Source organism: Musa acuminata, chromosome BXJ2-8 (genome assembly GCF_036884655.1).
Source record: "Musa acuminata AAA Group cultivar baxijiao chromosome BXJ2-8, Cavendish_Baxijiao_AAA, whole genome shotgun sequence".
In the NCBI taxonomy this organism is placed as follows: Eukaryota; Viridiplantae; Streptophyta; class Magnoliopsida; order Zingiberales; family Musaceae; genus Musa; species Musa acuminata.
The window spans coordinates 48202398-48219035 of NC_088345.1; the positions used below are offsets into that span (position 1 = coordinate 48202398).

The 16638-nt window shown below is 42.3% G+C and overlaps 2 protein-coding genes across 3 annotated transcripts; one reads left to right on the forward strand and one right to left on the reverse strand.

The window, feature by feature from the left end:
- Window positions 1-5419: 5419 nt before the first annotated feature.
- On the forward strand, window positions 5420-8554 carry LOC103996289 (endoglucanase 11). The gene is made up of 5 exons (XM_018830891.2): window positions 5420-6101; window positions 6184-6396; window positions 6481-6681; window positions 6775-7029; window positions 7913-8554. Exons 1-5 carry the CDS (start codon window positions 5865-5867, stop codon window positions 8552-8554), a joined length of 1548 nt encoding a protein of 515 aa, XP_018686436.2. The 5' UTR covers window positions 5420-5864.
- Window positions 8555-8601: 47 nt separating this feature from the next.
- On the reverse strand, window positions 8602-11244 carry LOC135619863 (protein EDS1L-like). 2 transcript variants are annotated; one of them, XM_065122283.1, is made up of 3 exons: window positions 10830-11244; window positions 9722-10513; window positions 8602-9578 (listed from the first exon to the last, which is right to left on the reverse strand). In XM_065122283.1, the coding sequence occupies exons 1-3, from the start codon at window positions 11145-11147 to the stop codon at window positions 8811-8813; spliced, it is 1878 nt and encodes a 625-aa protein (XP_064978355.1). In that variant the 5' UTR covers window positions 11148-11244; the 3' UTR covers window positions 8602-8810. The 2 variants fall into 2 exon arrangements, with proteins under 2 accessions (XP_064978355.1, XP_064978356.1); XM_065122284.1 differs by having other exon boundaries at window positions 8602-9560; window positions 10830-11243.
- Window positions 11245-16638: the final 5394 nt, after the last annotated feature.

A 16638-nucleotide genomic window follows, 5' to 3' on the forward strand; every position in this document is an offset into this window, starting at 1 on the left:
TCACTCCCTCACGCCCAAACCCTTTCTTTATTTATTTATTTTATTATTATTATTATTATTATTATTATTATTATTATTGGTTCCAAAATATACAGTGAAAAACCACCGACGTGACCGAACTGCCACTGCATACTCACCCCAAATATCGAAACTGCCATCTTCCCGTAACGCAACCGAAGTGGATTGTTTCATATAGCAAACGATATAACGTTTCACGAAGCGTTATTGTCTACACTATTAATTGTTCTAATCCGTTATCTTCCATGCAGTAAGCGACCAGTTGGGTGAGACAATGACGGTTCTCGTGCCGTTATGATAAGACGACAAATTGCCTCGTTATAACGGATTTCGTTTAGTGCGACCAACGTCGTGAGTTTTCCCTTCCCTGCTTTCCCCTGCTTTAGCGATGGATGGATGGATGGATGGATGCGGCGCATCTAATTCTTTCACACTTTTCTTCTCCGTCTTCCTGCACACTGCTTCCTCAAATCCTCCTCTTCGCTGGTGCGTTGAGGCATCCTCTGTTTCCTCCTAAGGATTTTATACGATGTACGACTGCTGAGCTGCTGCTGCTGGGTTTCACTGGTGGACGGGAAAAGCTACTACTGATACTATTGTTTGATGGCACAGCAAGCAAAGTGGTACAAGATGTGTTGCAGCAGTAATGAGACAAGAAATCATAATTACCTGCGTCTTCCAAAGAGATAAATTAGATTAGTAGGCTGCTGACAGAATAAACTTCACCCTGTTCGCTTGGCTGCTCATCCATCAGCCTCCCTGAACAGTGTCAGAGAACAACTATTTATAGGACCCTTCGTGATTGGAATTAGCACTCCTCCCGAAGACTGCCGCATGATGACCTTTCTTTTGACAATTGGGGTGATCATTTGACCGGAGTGACCCCATGGTCCTTAAATATTTATTGTTCGCAGAGAATGGAACAAGACTTTGAAATCCACCATTCCTCCGTATGCCTTTTGTGTCGCAAGCTTGGCTTTCCTGAGGGAGCTCACCATCGTGATTTGTGGCCGTGTTGGGATCAACACAGCCACGCACTGTTTCCTCCACTGAATCCTCGGTCCTCACCAAGTACTCCACTTGGCCATGGTCTTCACAGTGCTCGGCTTTGGGAATCCTGGAGCTTAGCCCTGCACCTCATCATGTAGTGAAGAATCTCAAAGTTTCTGGTTCGTCTTCTTCTTCTCCAGATTGTTGCATTAGGATACGATAAGTGGGATGTGTTGTCCCCCATTAACTTGAGCATCTTCTTTCCATCCAAGCAACTACTTTCCAAATCAATGTTTGGATAACTTAAAAGAAGATACTGTGGGGGGGCTGTGTGTTTGAAACTGGAAGGCACATGACGAAATGGAAGTGGTGATGGCTATGTGGAGTCGCCATCACATAAGGGTGGGTCCTCTTTTAAGGCTGTGTCAGCTTACTCTGTGGTGAAAGGACTGTCCCTTTCCAATTCACCTTTGTCCTCTCTCTCTCTCTCTCTCTCTCTCTCTCTCTGTCCGCAATTCTCATTGTCAGGAATTATTTGAATCTTTAAATAGTGTTGTAAGCTCGACACAACATCAAAATGATATTTACATGAACGATGCCTTCACAACAATATCAAAATAATATTTTCGAATTTTGTTTACAAAATTAAAATCAAATCAATTTTATCACATTGAATGGAATCGACGATCAAGATTGATAATAATAATTAAAAAAGGAGAAAAATTCAATTTGGTTCGGTGGAGAACCCAAACTAAAGATAAAGAAAACAAAATATATTATTATAAATTATCTATCCCTTATTGCTGAAATGGATAAGAGACAATTAGAGATTACCTCCTCATATAATATTTCTATAAAATATTTTATTTATTTACAATCAAATTAAAAACTCATTTTTAATAAAATAAAGGGTTAATATTTTTTGAGCATTCATGTTTACACTCATATTCATCACATTATTAATTTGGGCATCGAAGAGATCGGGTCGAAAAACTTATCCGATCTTGGTCTTCGCATAGGTGATACCAGGAGCTCGATGTTTTTATCTCGAAGATATCTCGGACAACCCTACACATACGAATCTAGATCAGATTGATCAGAATATTAATAACTTCTTTCGCAAATCAATTATTATGGATAATTAATGTAAAGAGAAAAACAAGAACGAAGCATTTGATTTTTCTCCGTTCAAAACGGAAACTTTATTTTGAAGTAAATTAATTCTGAAATTTGACATCCGTTACCACCAAACATAGTGTGATAGCTATTTCTTAGATTCTTAGCTTGTATTTTATACTTTTTTTTTTCTTTTTTTTATACACTTTCTACTTAGTTTTTTGGTTTTTGTTTGAATGTAGAAAAAAACATAAACAGTGTGAGACACGTATACTTTTTTTTGGCCTCTGTCCAAATCAAACAGATGCCATGCAGTAGAATAAGAAGTGCTTTTGTGTACAAAGCTATACATTTCATGTTCTCTTCTTGTATTCAGAAACTAGTTTTAGGAACAAAACCTTGTAGCTCACTGATGTGGGATCGTTTTATTTATTTCTTATTTACATACTATTTTACTAATTTAAAATATATTTTTTTATAAATTTTATTAATTATCACATACCAACATCGTCAATAATCTCATAATCTAGTTCGGTATTCTCGATTTCTCAATATGAAAAAAAAATAAAAATAATAATATTGTTTGCGATTGAGGTCACAAATCGTAGCTGAATATATTATTTTAAAAAGATGAAAGTCTATCAATCAAATATTTCATCAAAAGAATTATTATTCTCCGAATCAAATATGAAAATATTTCTTCTCCATATAAGGAATGTTTTCTTTTTGTTTTGTTTTTTATAATTAGGGTACCAAAAAAAAAAAGGTCCCAATGGACGAAATATAAATAAAGAGATTAACTCCATGGAGTTATTTTAGTTATCACTCAAGCTTTTGCATATAATTAGCTTAGGATAGAGAGATTAAATCCATGGAGAAGCACATCTTTCTCAGGCTATGCTTGTACTGATACTTAGGTAATCTTGTGAACAAATTAGAACAGGTCTGTGGAATGTTCAAGTCAATTTGGTTGGATGTTGATGGATGAGCCATGCATGCCTAATCAAATTATGCTTTCCCTACTTGTTGATATGTCCTGCATATATTTCATGAAGCATCAAATCATTATGCATTTGTTTATGTAATTAAATTAGTTGCCAAGTTGGACATGAGCCCATGGTATCATGCCCAATGTTTGGGTGCTAAGCTATGGTCAAGTTATTATGCTATTTCTCAATAATCTTCTTCCATACATGCAACTTATTAATAATTGTATCCTATAAAGATAATTTCAAAAATAAAAAAGATTTGTCTCCTGAATCAAAATTAAGTCATTCTTACAAGACTTAATAATTTCTATCATAATCATTTATCCAAAATGCTTGAACTTAATATAATATTAGTATATTCATTAGATCCCAATCTTAATCTTTATCCATTTTCGATATGACATTCTTTTCGAGGCTTAACATAGTCTAGAATCAAAATGCTTAAGCCAGTATGGCCTCATGAGGAATTGTCTCGCATGTGAGCTTCAAAATACACCTTTGAGGGTAAAGGAGATATAACGGAGAGTCCATGAGTTCCCGTATTCCTTAACCAATATGAGACTAAATGACCTTACCGTTAATCTATTAACTTATTGAACTCGAATTACTAATCCAAAATGTTTAAACTCAACTATCGAATCCTTCCAATTTAATAGTCAAATAGGGGATTAAATCAAAATATTATTTATTTTTTTTAAAAAATATTTTTATAGATTATTTGGAACTATAAGGTGGAAGGTAATCAAGAAATGAGTAGAAAATACTCTTACTTAACATCTAATTAATTTTTTTTATAATGATATGTCATTAGCCAATTAAATTCTTAAGAATATTGAACCCGATGCTTCATCAACCATACAAATATAAAATTGCTTTTATCTCCACCATAAAAGTGATTCATACTGGAGCTAATCATGTTATTCTCTTTCTACACCAACTTTGCCCTGTCTCGTTTGACTTGCATGCTGTTCCTTGTGGGCTCCAATCAAGCACCGTTGACTATTCTCAAAAAGACCAGGTTTGTTCACCAACTACTCTATACAACAACATCCGATATCTTAGTTTCTTATGCAGCTCTCGATTCACCTTTTACCGCTGCATCTTTCACTCTCTTCCATCAGTCACTTGAAGTGAGAAAGTCCACGACAAGTCCAGAGAGGCCAAACTTCAATTCTCCTTGCTACATCTTTTTCTTTGCAGACAAGTATTTCTCCGTCTTTTTTGGGATATCTCTTGCAACAACAGCTCTTGACAGTAGCCGTGTGATCAACAACTGGTGCGCCCATCTCCAATAAAGACAAAGAGGATATTGCCCAGCTATGGAGATGCTTTTAGCCCCACTCGAACGATCAGGTAAAGTCAACTCAGCCGAAGAAGTTTGTTTCTTGGGTGCGTCAACAGATGGTGCAAAGTCGTATTTTATTTCTTTTCAGGAACATAGCTCCATTATTCAATGTGGTTTTCTAATCTTGACTCCAAGAACCAGAAAGAAGACAAGATCGCAAGCTTGGAACTGCTGTCGCCGACGCAGCAGAGGCGCAAAGTAGTCGCTACCATGGTTGACGAGAGAGCTCGGGTTAGTTCCATGTCGAGCAGAATTCCATGCGTGTTTGTGTCAGGGCAAGCAGTCGCTTCTTAACCAATCAGACAAGTTGCCGAGCAAGAGTCAAAGAAGGAATCACTCTGGAATTCCTATTTTATTGTTCTGCGTCCTGCTCTAAGAACAGTGCCGATAGATCTATCTACCAAGGACTTTTCTCATAGACCTCACCGGTTACAATAGCATGTCCCAAGGAACAGTTCATTTTCAATCCAAGAGTTTGATCTGGTTCGACACTCTGTTCCAGTTATTATGATGGATTCATATTGGTTTTGAGAAGTGAGAAATCTACTTATTCTTCTAAGATAATTAGGGATGAGATGATGTCTTGATGCAGTTTGTACTGCCATTTTAATTACCTGCACAAGAAAATTACAGCCAAAGCAGACATAATGTACCCCAAAACAGAGCTGGGAATGAAATTAGAAGATTAAGACTACAGGAAAGCAGCATACATGAAAGATATTACATGATTGCAGTTTACGTAAGGAAATTTTGTGATGACCGATGATAGATCGGTAATGGAACAACGCAGCTTCTAAGAAGTTGTCATGTGCTCGGATTCCTTCTTATTATGTAGATCGCATGCAAGATCTTCCTAACCACTCTGTGGAAGTGAAATAGACTAAAGGGAAGATGAACTAATTCACCGACTGACCGATCCAATGATCACAAAGTTGCATGCCAATAAAATGTGGGTTCGGTGTGTCAAGGGATTCTCATTTGGAGTCAAGAAAGAATCGTCGATAGTGCATTTTGTCTGAGGACACTGTAGATGATTTCTCTGAGCATGCAAACACCTAGTTGACGTTCCTTTTGATACTGTAACAGAGACTTCTCTGCTTTCTCGGTGAGTCGCCCTCTCTCACTTGCCAGAGAAAGAGGCACCAACTCGAGACTTGGAAGGGTTCTCGGAAGGCAGCGCAGGGTGGGTGGCTCCCTCATTTCCGGATGCATCATCCTCATGATTGCAAAGATTAATGCACTGATATGTAGTTGTTCACCTTCTTAGATTCATAAACCGTGTCAAGGAAGGTGAGACTGGCTTTCCATTGACTGCCGCATGTGTATTAGTAGCAGGTCTTTCTAAGCTCCCAAATGAACCAACAGTACCCTCTCTCTCTCTCTCTCTCTCTCTCTCTCTCTCTCATATGTTTGTAGGAATGGAGAGAGACGAGGACAGAAGGAAGATCCTGGAAAGCTTGATCCCGCTGATTTCATTCATCTTTCTCCTGCTTCCTACCTTCAACCAGGCTGCATTCGACTACGGGGACGCCCTTTCAAAGAGTTTGCTTTACCTCGAGGCGCAGCGATCCGGCCACCTTCCTCATGGCCAGCGCATCACCTGGCGGGGACACTCCGGCCTCACCGATGGGCTCGAACAAGGGGTCAGCCCTTCAACTTCTGCATCCATTAATGACGCAGACATGATTCTTTCTTCATAATCTCATCGAGTTTGTGATGTTGCAGGTTGATCTGGTCGGAGGGTACTACGACGCCGGAGATCACGTAAAGTTCGGCCTACCCATGGCTTTTACCGTGACTATGTTGTCATGGAGCGTTGTCGAATACGGGCATGCGATCGCATCGGCCGGGGAGCTCGAGCACGCACTGGAGGCGATAAAGTGGGGGACTGATTACTTCATCAAAGCCCACACTCACCACGATGTTCTGTGGGCTGAGGTATACTGATTGCCATTAATCCTGCATGGCATAGCTGCTCAATGTATGTAGACCATCGATTACCCTTTCTTCTTCTTGGATTAGGTTGGAGACGGTGACACCGATCACTACTGTTGGCAGAGACCGGAGGACATGACGACATCGAGGAAAGCGTATAAGATCGACCCGGATCGACCGGGTTCGGAGGTAGCAGGAGAGACAGCAGCAGCAATGGCAGCCGCGTCTCTTGTGTTCAGGGAGACCAACCCGCACTACTCTCACCTCCTCCTGCATCACGCTCAACAGGTTGCGACCTCTGACACAAGCATACACACATCGCAACGTCTACCGTGCACTCTTGCATTCCTAAACAGGACCATCATTTGTTTGGGGATGCAGTTGTTTGCGTTCGGGGACAAGTACAGAGGCAAATACGATACCAGCATCCCGGCGGTGAAGAGCTACTACCCGTCGTTGAGCGGCTACGGCGACGAGCTGCTGTGGGCGGCTCTGTGGCTTCACCGTGCGACGGGGAGGGAGGATTACTTGCGGTACGCGATCGATAACGCTCATGAGTTGGGTGGGACGGGATGGGACGTCTCAGAGTTCAGCTGGGACATCAAATATGCCGGCGTCCAAATTCTCGCTTCCAAGGTAGACTTCCACTTCTTCTTCTTCTTCTTCTTCTTTGTCTTCTTACTTACGTTACTGCTGACAACAGTATGGATGATAAAGATGAAATGATTTGTAGATTAACAAATGTCTAGATGCTAATATATCGATAAATTATAGCACTTTTTTGCGATATTATATGAGATCTGATCGTCTTGAACTAAAATCTTCGGAAAAAAAGGGAAGGGGCAGAAGTCAGAACAGTGTTTCCGATGTGGTCCACGGTGTTTGACTCAGTTGCATGCACAAAGAGAATTAAACTGGGAGACTTGTAAGCTATGTATAAATGGTAGGAAGGGGTGGCAGCCTACAACTGACTTGTACTTTGACTTTGGCAACCCCATCCTAGTGGTAGTTTGGTAGGATATGGGGCCTCTGATGTAGAACATGTGGACTTCGGTTGGTCAGAACTCGAAGCATAAGTAGGTTTGAATCTATCGTTATTATGATTCTTAGCTCACCAATATATAGACTTGAGGTGATGACAGAGAACGAGAGATTGGTATGCTTCAATCTTCCAATGGACGCAGTTCTTCTCGAACCGTGCGTTGACTTATCATCATCATCATTCATGATCGCTTGGAATGTACCCTTTAATTGCTTGGGCTTGCTTTCCGACGTAGAAAGTGATGGAGTTGTGTGGAAAGATTAGGCACAACAAGACTTGAAATCTTCTCCTTGTTAGAATTGACCCCAGCAAACTTCGTTTGGCCCGTGCCGAGTTAGGTCTAGATCGAGTCCGACCACGCCAAACTCCAAACTGAGTCATGACAGTACGTGAACAGTCCATGCCGTCCTCGGGAGAACTTGCTCTTACTGTTGATAATTTAGGTCATGGTGACAAATGTTTAGGGTTTTTTGTCAGCTGTTGATGGAAGGGGGAAGACATCAACTACAAGACGAGCAAATCAGCATATTAGAGCAGTACAGATCGAGAGGCCAACACTACGTGTGCTCCTGCCTCGGCCTGAACACCAACGGCAGCAACGTCCGCCGCACCCCCGGCGGCCTCCTCTTCGTCCGGCAGTGGAACAACATGCAGTACGTGGCCAGCGCCAGCTTCCTCCTCACCGTCTTCGCCGACCACCTAGCCATGTCCTCCGGCGAGCCGGAGCTCCACTGCCCCCGGGGATCATTGAGCCCCCAAGACATGTTATCCTTCGTGAAGGCTCAGGTGGACTACATTCTGGGGTCCAACCCATTGCGGTTTAGCTACCTGGTGGGGTTTGGGCCCAAGTATCCCACCAGGGTGCACCACAGGGCGGCTTCCACCGTCTCCTACAAGGTGGACAGGTCCTTCATCGGCTGTGCCCAGGGCTACGACAAGTGGTTCGGCCGGCGGAGGAAGAACCCGAACGTGCTCGTCGGCGCCCTCGTCGGCGGCCCGGACGCCAAGGACGAGTTCAGGGACGTGAGAGGGAATTACATGCAGACGGAGGCGTGCACGTACAACACGGCGCCTATGGTCGGAGTATTCGCAAGGTTTTATCGGCCGATACACAAGTAATTTTGTTTCTATGACTTGTTTTTGTCCTCGGTCGTACACCTTCGGGGTCAAGATACATTCTGTAAGATACAAAAGAAATGGGAAACAGTGGAGAAAAGAAAGAAAGCTACAAGTACAAATCGAACCACTTAAAGATGTGGTCGTGTCGAATGGTTTGAGTGATGATAATAGCTGTTAGATTTCTGCGCATCCAATATGGAGTTCGTGCTGATTCAGGTTTGACTTGAGCTTTTTTTGATGTTACTGAATCCTGCAATCATATGGAAGCTTCCATCGTCTCCAACATGTCTTCGCCATTCACGAACCTAGCAATGCAGGAGTCTGCTCTGTGCTGCCTCGGAAGCGTCACCCACCACCTCGCGAAGGTAGACTCGCTAACAAACACATCTCTTCCCAGGCTCCCCTTGGTTACCCACCGCAGCACCTCCCTTTCGAGGTCCACCACCCTGGATCTCACTTCCAGGAAGGGCTTGCCATCGCCGGTGTCGATGCAGAGCTCCTCCACCAACGCCCAGAAACATGACTCCGTGCAGGAACCCGCAGGCGATCGCTCGGCGTGCTCAAGCCACCTCTGCGTGTATCTGTACCGCCTGGGTCTGCCCTTCACCATGTACGGCCCCGTGTCCTCGTTCTTGGAGTGCCGGTAGTAGTTGGCGATGTCCAGCGGCTCCACCAACCAGCGGTACTGCGTGCCCAGCTTCACCCACTCTTGCTTTCCCTCGAAGCCATCAGGGAGCTCGTACCGGCTCAGCATCTCGACTATCTCGTCCCACAGCCCTGCAAGCTCCAGTCTCTTCACGTTGGCGTTGAAGTCTTCCACGTCCTTTTGGAGCTTGAAGGTGTCGTAGTAACCGAGTCCTCGCACCTCGCATGTCGCCCGGTAGTCGCTGAGAAAGCTGAGGGCTTCTTTTATCTTGCTGTAGTTGTCGTCGATCTTGGCCTGGTTCCTCAGTCTCTGCTTCTCCCACTCTGCTGCTGCTCGTAGACATAGCCTAGCTTCCAGGCTCTGAAATGCCAATGGACACTGTGCTCATTTAGACGAAGAAGATGAGGCTCAAAATCGAATGATCACGCTGATCTGAAACTAAATTGCTTGTCCGACAGCAAACAATTTGGAATACTAGGAGACAATAACACGTTCAAAGAACTACATCGATAAGAGCTTACCAAATCAAGATCTTTCAACAGAGTTTTGACTGGTTGCGCCTTGTCGTCAAATCCATTGGTGAAGGTGAGAGGGATTGAATCTGAAGAATCCACTGACACTATGTTCTGCACATTCAAATGATCTCTTGTCATTGCTTCATAAAGACGGTGCGCCTCTAAACTTCTGTGAGCAACCTCCTCTACATCGGCACCACGAACATCTTGGAATAAGTAGAACAGCATATGCAAGATGGAATTCGAGTTTCTGAGACAGAGCAGCCTGCCATCGCGGCTACAGAGAACATATGCTCCGACTGGTCTGTAAGGAGTCAGCTTCACAAAGCCAGTTAGAACTTCCAGCAATGGGTTTGTGCATCCCATGAGCAAACAGGCTTGGTGGTTCGATACGGAAAGAGCATGCCCAAGCACTTTCCTGTAGAAGGTGACCGGAGAGCTCATGACGGTGTTGGGACTGAAAAGTAGCGGCTTTGGACATAAGAAACCGAGAGTGGCCTCGAGTTCATCCTTGAAAGATGACAGAGGTGCCAGCAAACAGCGGGGGATGATGTCGGCCGCCATGACAAAATGTAGGAAGCAGCGAGCCCAGTTTTCTCGCTGGAGAGCGTGAACAAAGACACCGTCTCCCACAAGAGGAGACCCAAAAGTGACACAGAAAGGATCGACCTGACCACCCCTGCCTTCAAAGTTCTGGCGTTGTTCGAGGAACCAGATGGCAGCAAGGACCGCGATTGAGCCTCCCGACGAGTGCCCGGTGAACACGATTTGCTTCTTGTCTGCTACAGCTGCATGCACCTGTAAATTGAAAGATCATTTGTGGGTTACCAATTCTACGAAGTTACAGTAACATTCTCGATGTTCCAGCTGAAAATCGCGATTGAACCACAAAACGCTAATTTTCTGATGCAAACACATCTAATCGGGGGTTTTAACTTCGTAAGATGGAGTCCAACCATCTACGTGATTGATCCTAAGAGATATAACATGATTCCCCATTCTTTATCCGTTCTTCGATCTATATACTGTCACTCTGAAAAGCACAGAATAACAAGAAAGTGATCGAAAGAGAGCCAAAGAAGGAACAGAAGCAAGAATTTGATGTATCGCCTACCTCAGCTTGAAGCCGAGAAGTGTCGAGCACTTTCTTGAAGGAACGGAGGAAGGCCCCGTTGACTGCAGCAGTGGTGTCATTGCCGACGCTCTTGATCCAGGGGAAGAGGGCGGCATCGATCTCCCGCTCGCCGAACGGTGACCCAGCGCCGGCGAGCAGCCAATCGTCGGCGGACCAGGAGGCGCGGAAGGCGAAGATGGCCGCGGAAGGGGCAGAGTTGTCGTGGCGGAGGAAAGGGGATGAAGGGGAAAGGTGGGCTGCCATGGAGAGGGAGCAGCAGAGGGGGATGAGAGCCATCCTTCCGTCGTCACACAACATGGCTCAGATGAACGCTACTATCACCACTCCTCTTCCCCTAATCAGTTTCTTCTTGATCTGTTACAGCTGGAGGCCGTCACGGAGTGGCCAAGACGAGGGCGTGGGCGGCGTCCAGAGAGAGGAGGAGTTGGTAATCTAAGCATGGGGCCCGCAGGATGTTGACTTTGACGTCTCGGCCATTGACGGACTGCTCGCCCGCCACAGACTTGAGATGGGTTCTCACAAAATTACCCATGCCCAATACCCGCCTCGTGTTTGGATGGAGGCCACGAGGTTCTCGTGGGACCCATGACTCCTTCCGTGCTCCCAGTCAGGAGGCATCGAACGTGAGGAAAACGATACGGTGAACTCCACCTAGTACAAGATGCATCCAAGGATGACAGGTTTGGATTTCCCCGAATCTTATTGCAGCAAGATTTGGTGGAGGATCCCCTCCACTTATCCTCTCATTTGGACCCAGTCAACTGGCCATTCTGGTCAACATTTATCAAGTTCTTCATCATTTATCAATGAAACATTTTGGCGAGATAGGGATGGTAAATTCGTCTTCCAATTATAATTTATGTCTCAGCTATAAGACAGAACCCTTCAGATGATTAGTCCCAACACAATCTTTCACTAGACTTGTCATTTTGTTCCGATTACATTGCACGGAAACTTCTCTTACAAAACTTCTGCTTGGATCTTTATTCCCTCTATATCCAGCTCGAGAGGGTATCAGATCTCAATGTAGGGTTCCACCAGGCACTCCCCAGTGGCAGATCGACACTGATCCAGATCGCGTACTTGTACTGACAGAATAATTTGATGGCCATAAGCATAGGCCTCGCCTAACAAGCAAAATCTCCTTTCATGATTAAGATTCTGCATCTGTGAATATAATAAACAATGTGATTACAGCAATCAACATTAAAGATATGTTGCTGTGATTTTTTCTGCTAGTTGGGTAAGCCAAACAAGGACTGCATGCAGACGAATAGAAGCCAGACAGCTTCCAGCACTTGAACGAAACAAGGAAGATGATGTCGTGACCACTCTTCTTTTACTTGGAATCACAGCAGGCAATGCCACTAATATTGCAGCTAATTATGCCAATCCAACAACAGAGTGGCGAAGCTAATATCTCCTGATCGTGACAGCTTATTATATTGATTAGCGGAGCACTTTGACTTGGTTTATGGGTTCTTCATGGTGGTGGAATCAACTCAGAACCATTCCAGATCTTGTATTCTCTATACACATACCTATTCATATATGGCTTTTCGGATTCGCAGCTGCTATAGTCGTCTCAGCTTCTATTGCTTTATCTTCTCTTGATCAAAGCATCTAATGCTTTATCTTATTGACTCGAGAAGAAGTATACGCTATCCTTCATCTAGAGGTTGGAAGATAATTCTTTTCTCTGTAAAACTAAACTGGAGTGCAGACGAGGAGAGAAATGAGTTTTCTGGACTACTTTTAAGGCCAAATCATTGCTAACCAATCTCCTAAGTGCAGAATAGTTTCTCAAAAAATATTATATTGTCATTATGGATGATAGTTTCACGGAAAGGTTCATGCGCCAGCGACTAATTCCAGCTGAGTGGTTGTCAGAGAAAGCAAGTATTTGACAGAGTAGGAGAAGATAGTGAATCATATCGGTGTCTCTCTCAAATGTGAAGCACACATAGTGCGGCCAACTTGCACCGTTCATCTGGTTATCATCGCCACTGGAGTCCTTCAAAGGTTCCCATCGCCACCATTAGCTCAAGGCCTCCCAACCCTATATAAATGGAGGCAGCTCTCTTCTCCCGAGCTAAGAAGCTCCCGTTACCTTTACCTCACAGTGTTCCTCCAAGGAGTAGTGTGCGGTAGCAAGGTATAGAGAGAGAGAGAGAGAGAGAGAGAGATGGGGGGAAGTCAGTCATCCTCCAAATCCTCTTCTTGTCTCTTCTTCAAACCAAAGTACATGGTGGAAGAGGCCGAACATGAGCCCAGGTACGTCTCCAGGAAGATCCGACCCAGCGATGAAGACCGGACGAGATGGGTCGGTGATCCAGACGTCGACAGCAAGGCTTCTGCATTCATAGCCAACTTCAAAAAGAGCCGTTTCATGGATCCTCAAAGTCATACGAGCAGCGTCGTGAATCCTCAAAGCCATACGAGCAGCGTCGTGAATCCTCAAAGCTATGAATGAGACCTGCTTCACCGATGCTGAAGGGCAAAAGGCTGCCGTGTAGCTTCTTTGTACCCATCCGTTATTCAGCCTAGTAGTTGATCTTCCCTTTGGTATGTGCTTTCTTGTCCCGTTATATTTCCCCGGTAGCTTGTCGTGCGTGTGCCTTGGAGTTTGTAATCAGCAATCGTACATTCTAGTGTAAGGATCATGAGAATAAGTTGCTATCCATCCTTGTGTTGTTGAGTTAAAAGCATTTGCTGTCAAAGTTTGTATGAAGTATGGCCTCATTAATGACCCTAGCAGTGAGATGATTCATCAGGGAAGTGAACACATCAAATGCTATCGAGTAATGTCTTATCTGCAGCATCTTTCATTTGATTTCACAGTCGAGTAGTCAGAACCAAGCAGATTTGGTTCATCAGCTACATCTTTCAGCAATATTTTAGATTCAATATTTCAACAGAAACCAAGTTGGCTAAATCCAAGTTACACAATAGTGGAGATATGTGAAGATTAATACTGACTGTACAACACACATCACTCTATGCCATACAACATATATTACAGTGTGATTTGTAGAGATAGGACTTGGCCAAAGAAAAGCTCGGGGAACACTTCACATCTTATTCTTCCCTCTAAGTTCATTCTTATCATGATTCACTGCTTCATTAGCTAAGAGCCAATAGCCAATGACAATTAAGCTATGGTTTAACTGCAAGCATGCATGGGTGGTGCATACAGCAGAAGTTCCTTCCCAGTTTCTCTTGCATCACAATCATGATCTCTGTCATCTGAATGCATGCATGATTCAGCAGTGCCAACACAACTCTGGACGTGATGTCTCAAAACAGTTTCTTTTCTGTACCATTCAGATTTTTTATGGAGCGAGCACTGGGATCATCTCCAGCTTCTTTTAGAAAAGATCGCATCAACGCTATGATGCTGATATGTTGGAGTCCAAAGGTAGAGACTGTGGCGAAAAAGATCGGCCATCTTTATATCTTCGGACCATCTCGGAAAAATTTTCACCATTGATTAACCGCAGAGACTCTCAGTGCTGTCTCTTCCACTTTCTTTCGTAGGCCTAACTCAGGGTTTCACCTGTCTCCATGGCTGCCACTGTAATGTAGATGGAGGATGCTCTCTTTCTTTAGTGGCCCAAGCACTTCTTCTTCTACTTCTCTCTTTTTGCCGGCTATCGGAAGCTACACCATGTGCGGCTTAAACCCACCTATGCTCTTATGTTTCACCTAAATATAAATATATATATAAATATATATTCCATATTCCTTGTAATTTGTATTTGCTTTGCTTGCAATGTAAACTAAATATCAGCTGTGATGACCAAAGAGACATAGCCACTGAGACAAGGAATGGATACACCACCACAGCTTAAGAGGTCAAACTGTTGCATTTGTAGGCTATGTCGAAGAATAACGTAGGAAATAAAGCATTCATTGAACTGGCTCTTTTGCAGAATCTAGGCTAGTTTGAAAGAACAGAATTCCCCATTTGTTTATTCTATCTAATCAAATGTACATAAGGAGCATCACCTTCAATGAGCTCTTAGTTGGGAAGAAACCATAGATTTGATGGAAGAAAGAAATATTTTATTGCATTGAACAATACTGTCAATAGCCAATTATAATCAAATTAGAGTTATTTAAATATCTCTTTTATTATTTTTAGTAATGTGCTTACAGTGTTTGCTATCTTTTCTAGCACCACTAATCTTCAATATATAAATGATTTTTATGCTTAACTTTGCGATATATTTTACCATATCTAAACATAGATATAATGTATTGATACTAGATAATCACGATCTACTCCATCCTTTTTACCTTATGTCTCAACAAGAATAATTTAAATTTATACTCATGAGATCTAACGAATTTTTTCATCCGTATTCATGATGATACCGAGAGTGACATGATAAATCCATAAAAGTATTATAGTACTTAACTATTATTATAATCAATCAAATGATTTGGTTATCTTTGGAAGAAATATGTGGCTGTTTCATCCTTATCACTCTAAAATCTCTCCACTTTTAGTAGCATCAGCATCCAATTCAGAGCGAAGATATTGTTAGTGCCAGAAACTGGCACTTTGATGTGAAGATATGATGCTTAGGCTTAGCCACAACCATAGCTATTTAGCTTGACATACAAAAAAGAAGTAGACTAGATAAGCATTCGAGTTTATCTCAATCTCCTCTTTGGGTGTCACTGCAGCCATTCATTCTCTCCATCATTTTACCTGCAGATCAACTGAACCTTCTTTTCAAAAGGTAACAATGATATTTCCTTGATGGGACATATTTACATTCGTAGTAATCCCTCCTCCTTTATGACATAGTTAATCTGCTACGGTTCTCTCTTTTCAGAACCTACATGCATCCTCTAGACCTTTATCAAGCCACCAAAGAAGGATCACAATGTAATCAAATCACTCTTACTGTTGAGTTAACATGTAATTCTGAAATTAGATTATTTCTACTATAAGAACTTCAAATATACGAAGACTTGTAGGGTTTGATTGTTTGATGAAAATCCTATGTATTCAGAGGTTTTAATGGAGGAATTTTAAGTTTCTTTTAGAGAGGATGAATTCTTCAATGTTTATAATAAGAAACTTGAAGTTAGATTAACTCAAGGAAACTTATAGTTTATTGTCATATGAAAAATGATTTGACTTTTTCACTATAAATATAAATAAGAACTGCAGAATCATATAAACTACAGCTTTTTTACAATAGAAAGAGCCTTTTTTAATCTACTAAAAGCATATGATATGACCTGTGAAGGTGATCATAAAAAAATGGACTCGACAATCCTTTGGAAAGCAGCCTTTCTCAAAAAAATATATTGGACTGAGAAACTCTTCCACTCTCAGCAGCAGCACAGATAAATACGGTAATCAAGTCTCGAATGTCCTTTATAATGTCCCAAATCTCTCACGATGGTGTTGATCTCGAGTTTACAGCTTCATTAATGATCATTTAGTCTGTTTCCAGCTTGATATGTGTAATGCCTTATTTCTAGCTATCTGCAATGCCTCCTTAATAGTCATAGCCATAGTTTAATAGTTGTCTTCTTAATTTTCTCTCTAACGGATTTAAAGAGGATGAAAGTAAAAAGAAATATATATAAAAAATTATTTAAGATTTATGTGATAGAATATATGAGAGATTTATGTCTATTTTGTATCTAACTCAAGCGAACTTATAATTATTTTTAATGATAAAAAATTAATTAATTTTTATTGATTTCGATAACTATTAATTTGAGTCCAAATTTTCGATTAATTTAAGCTTTCTTATGTTTTACG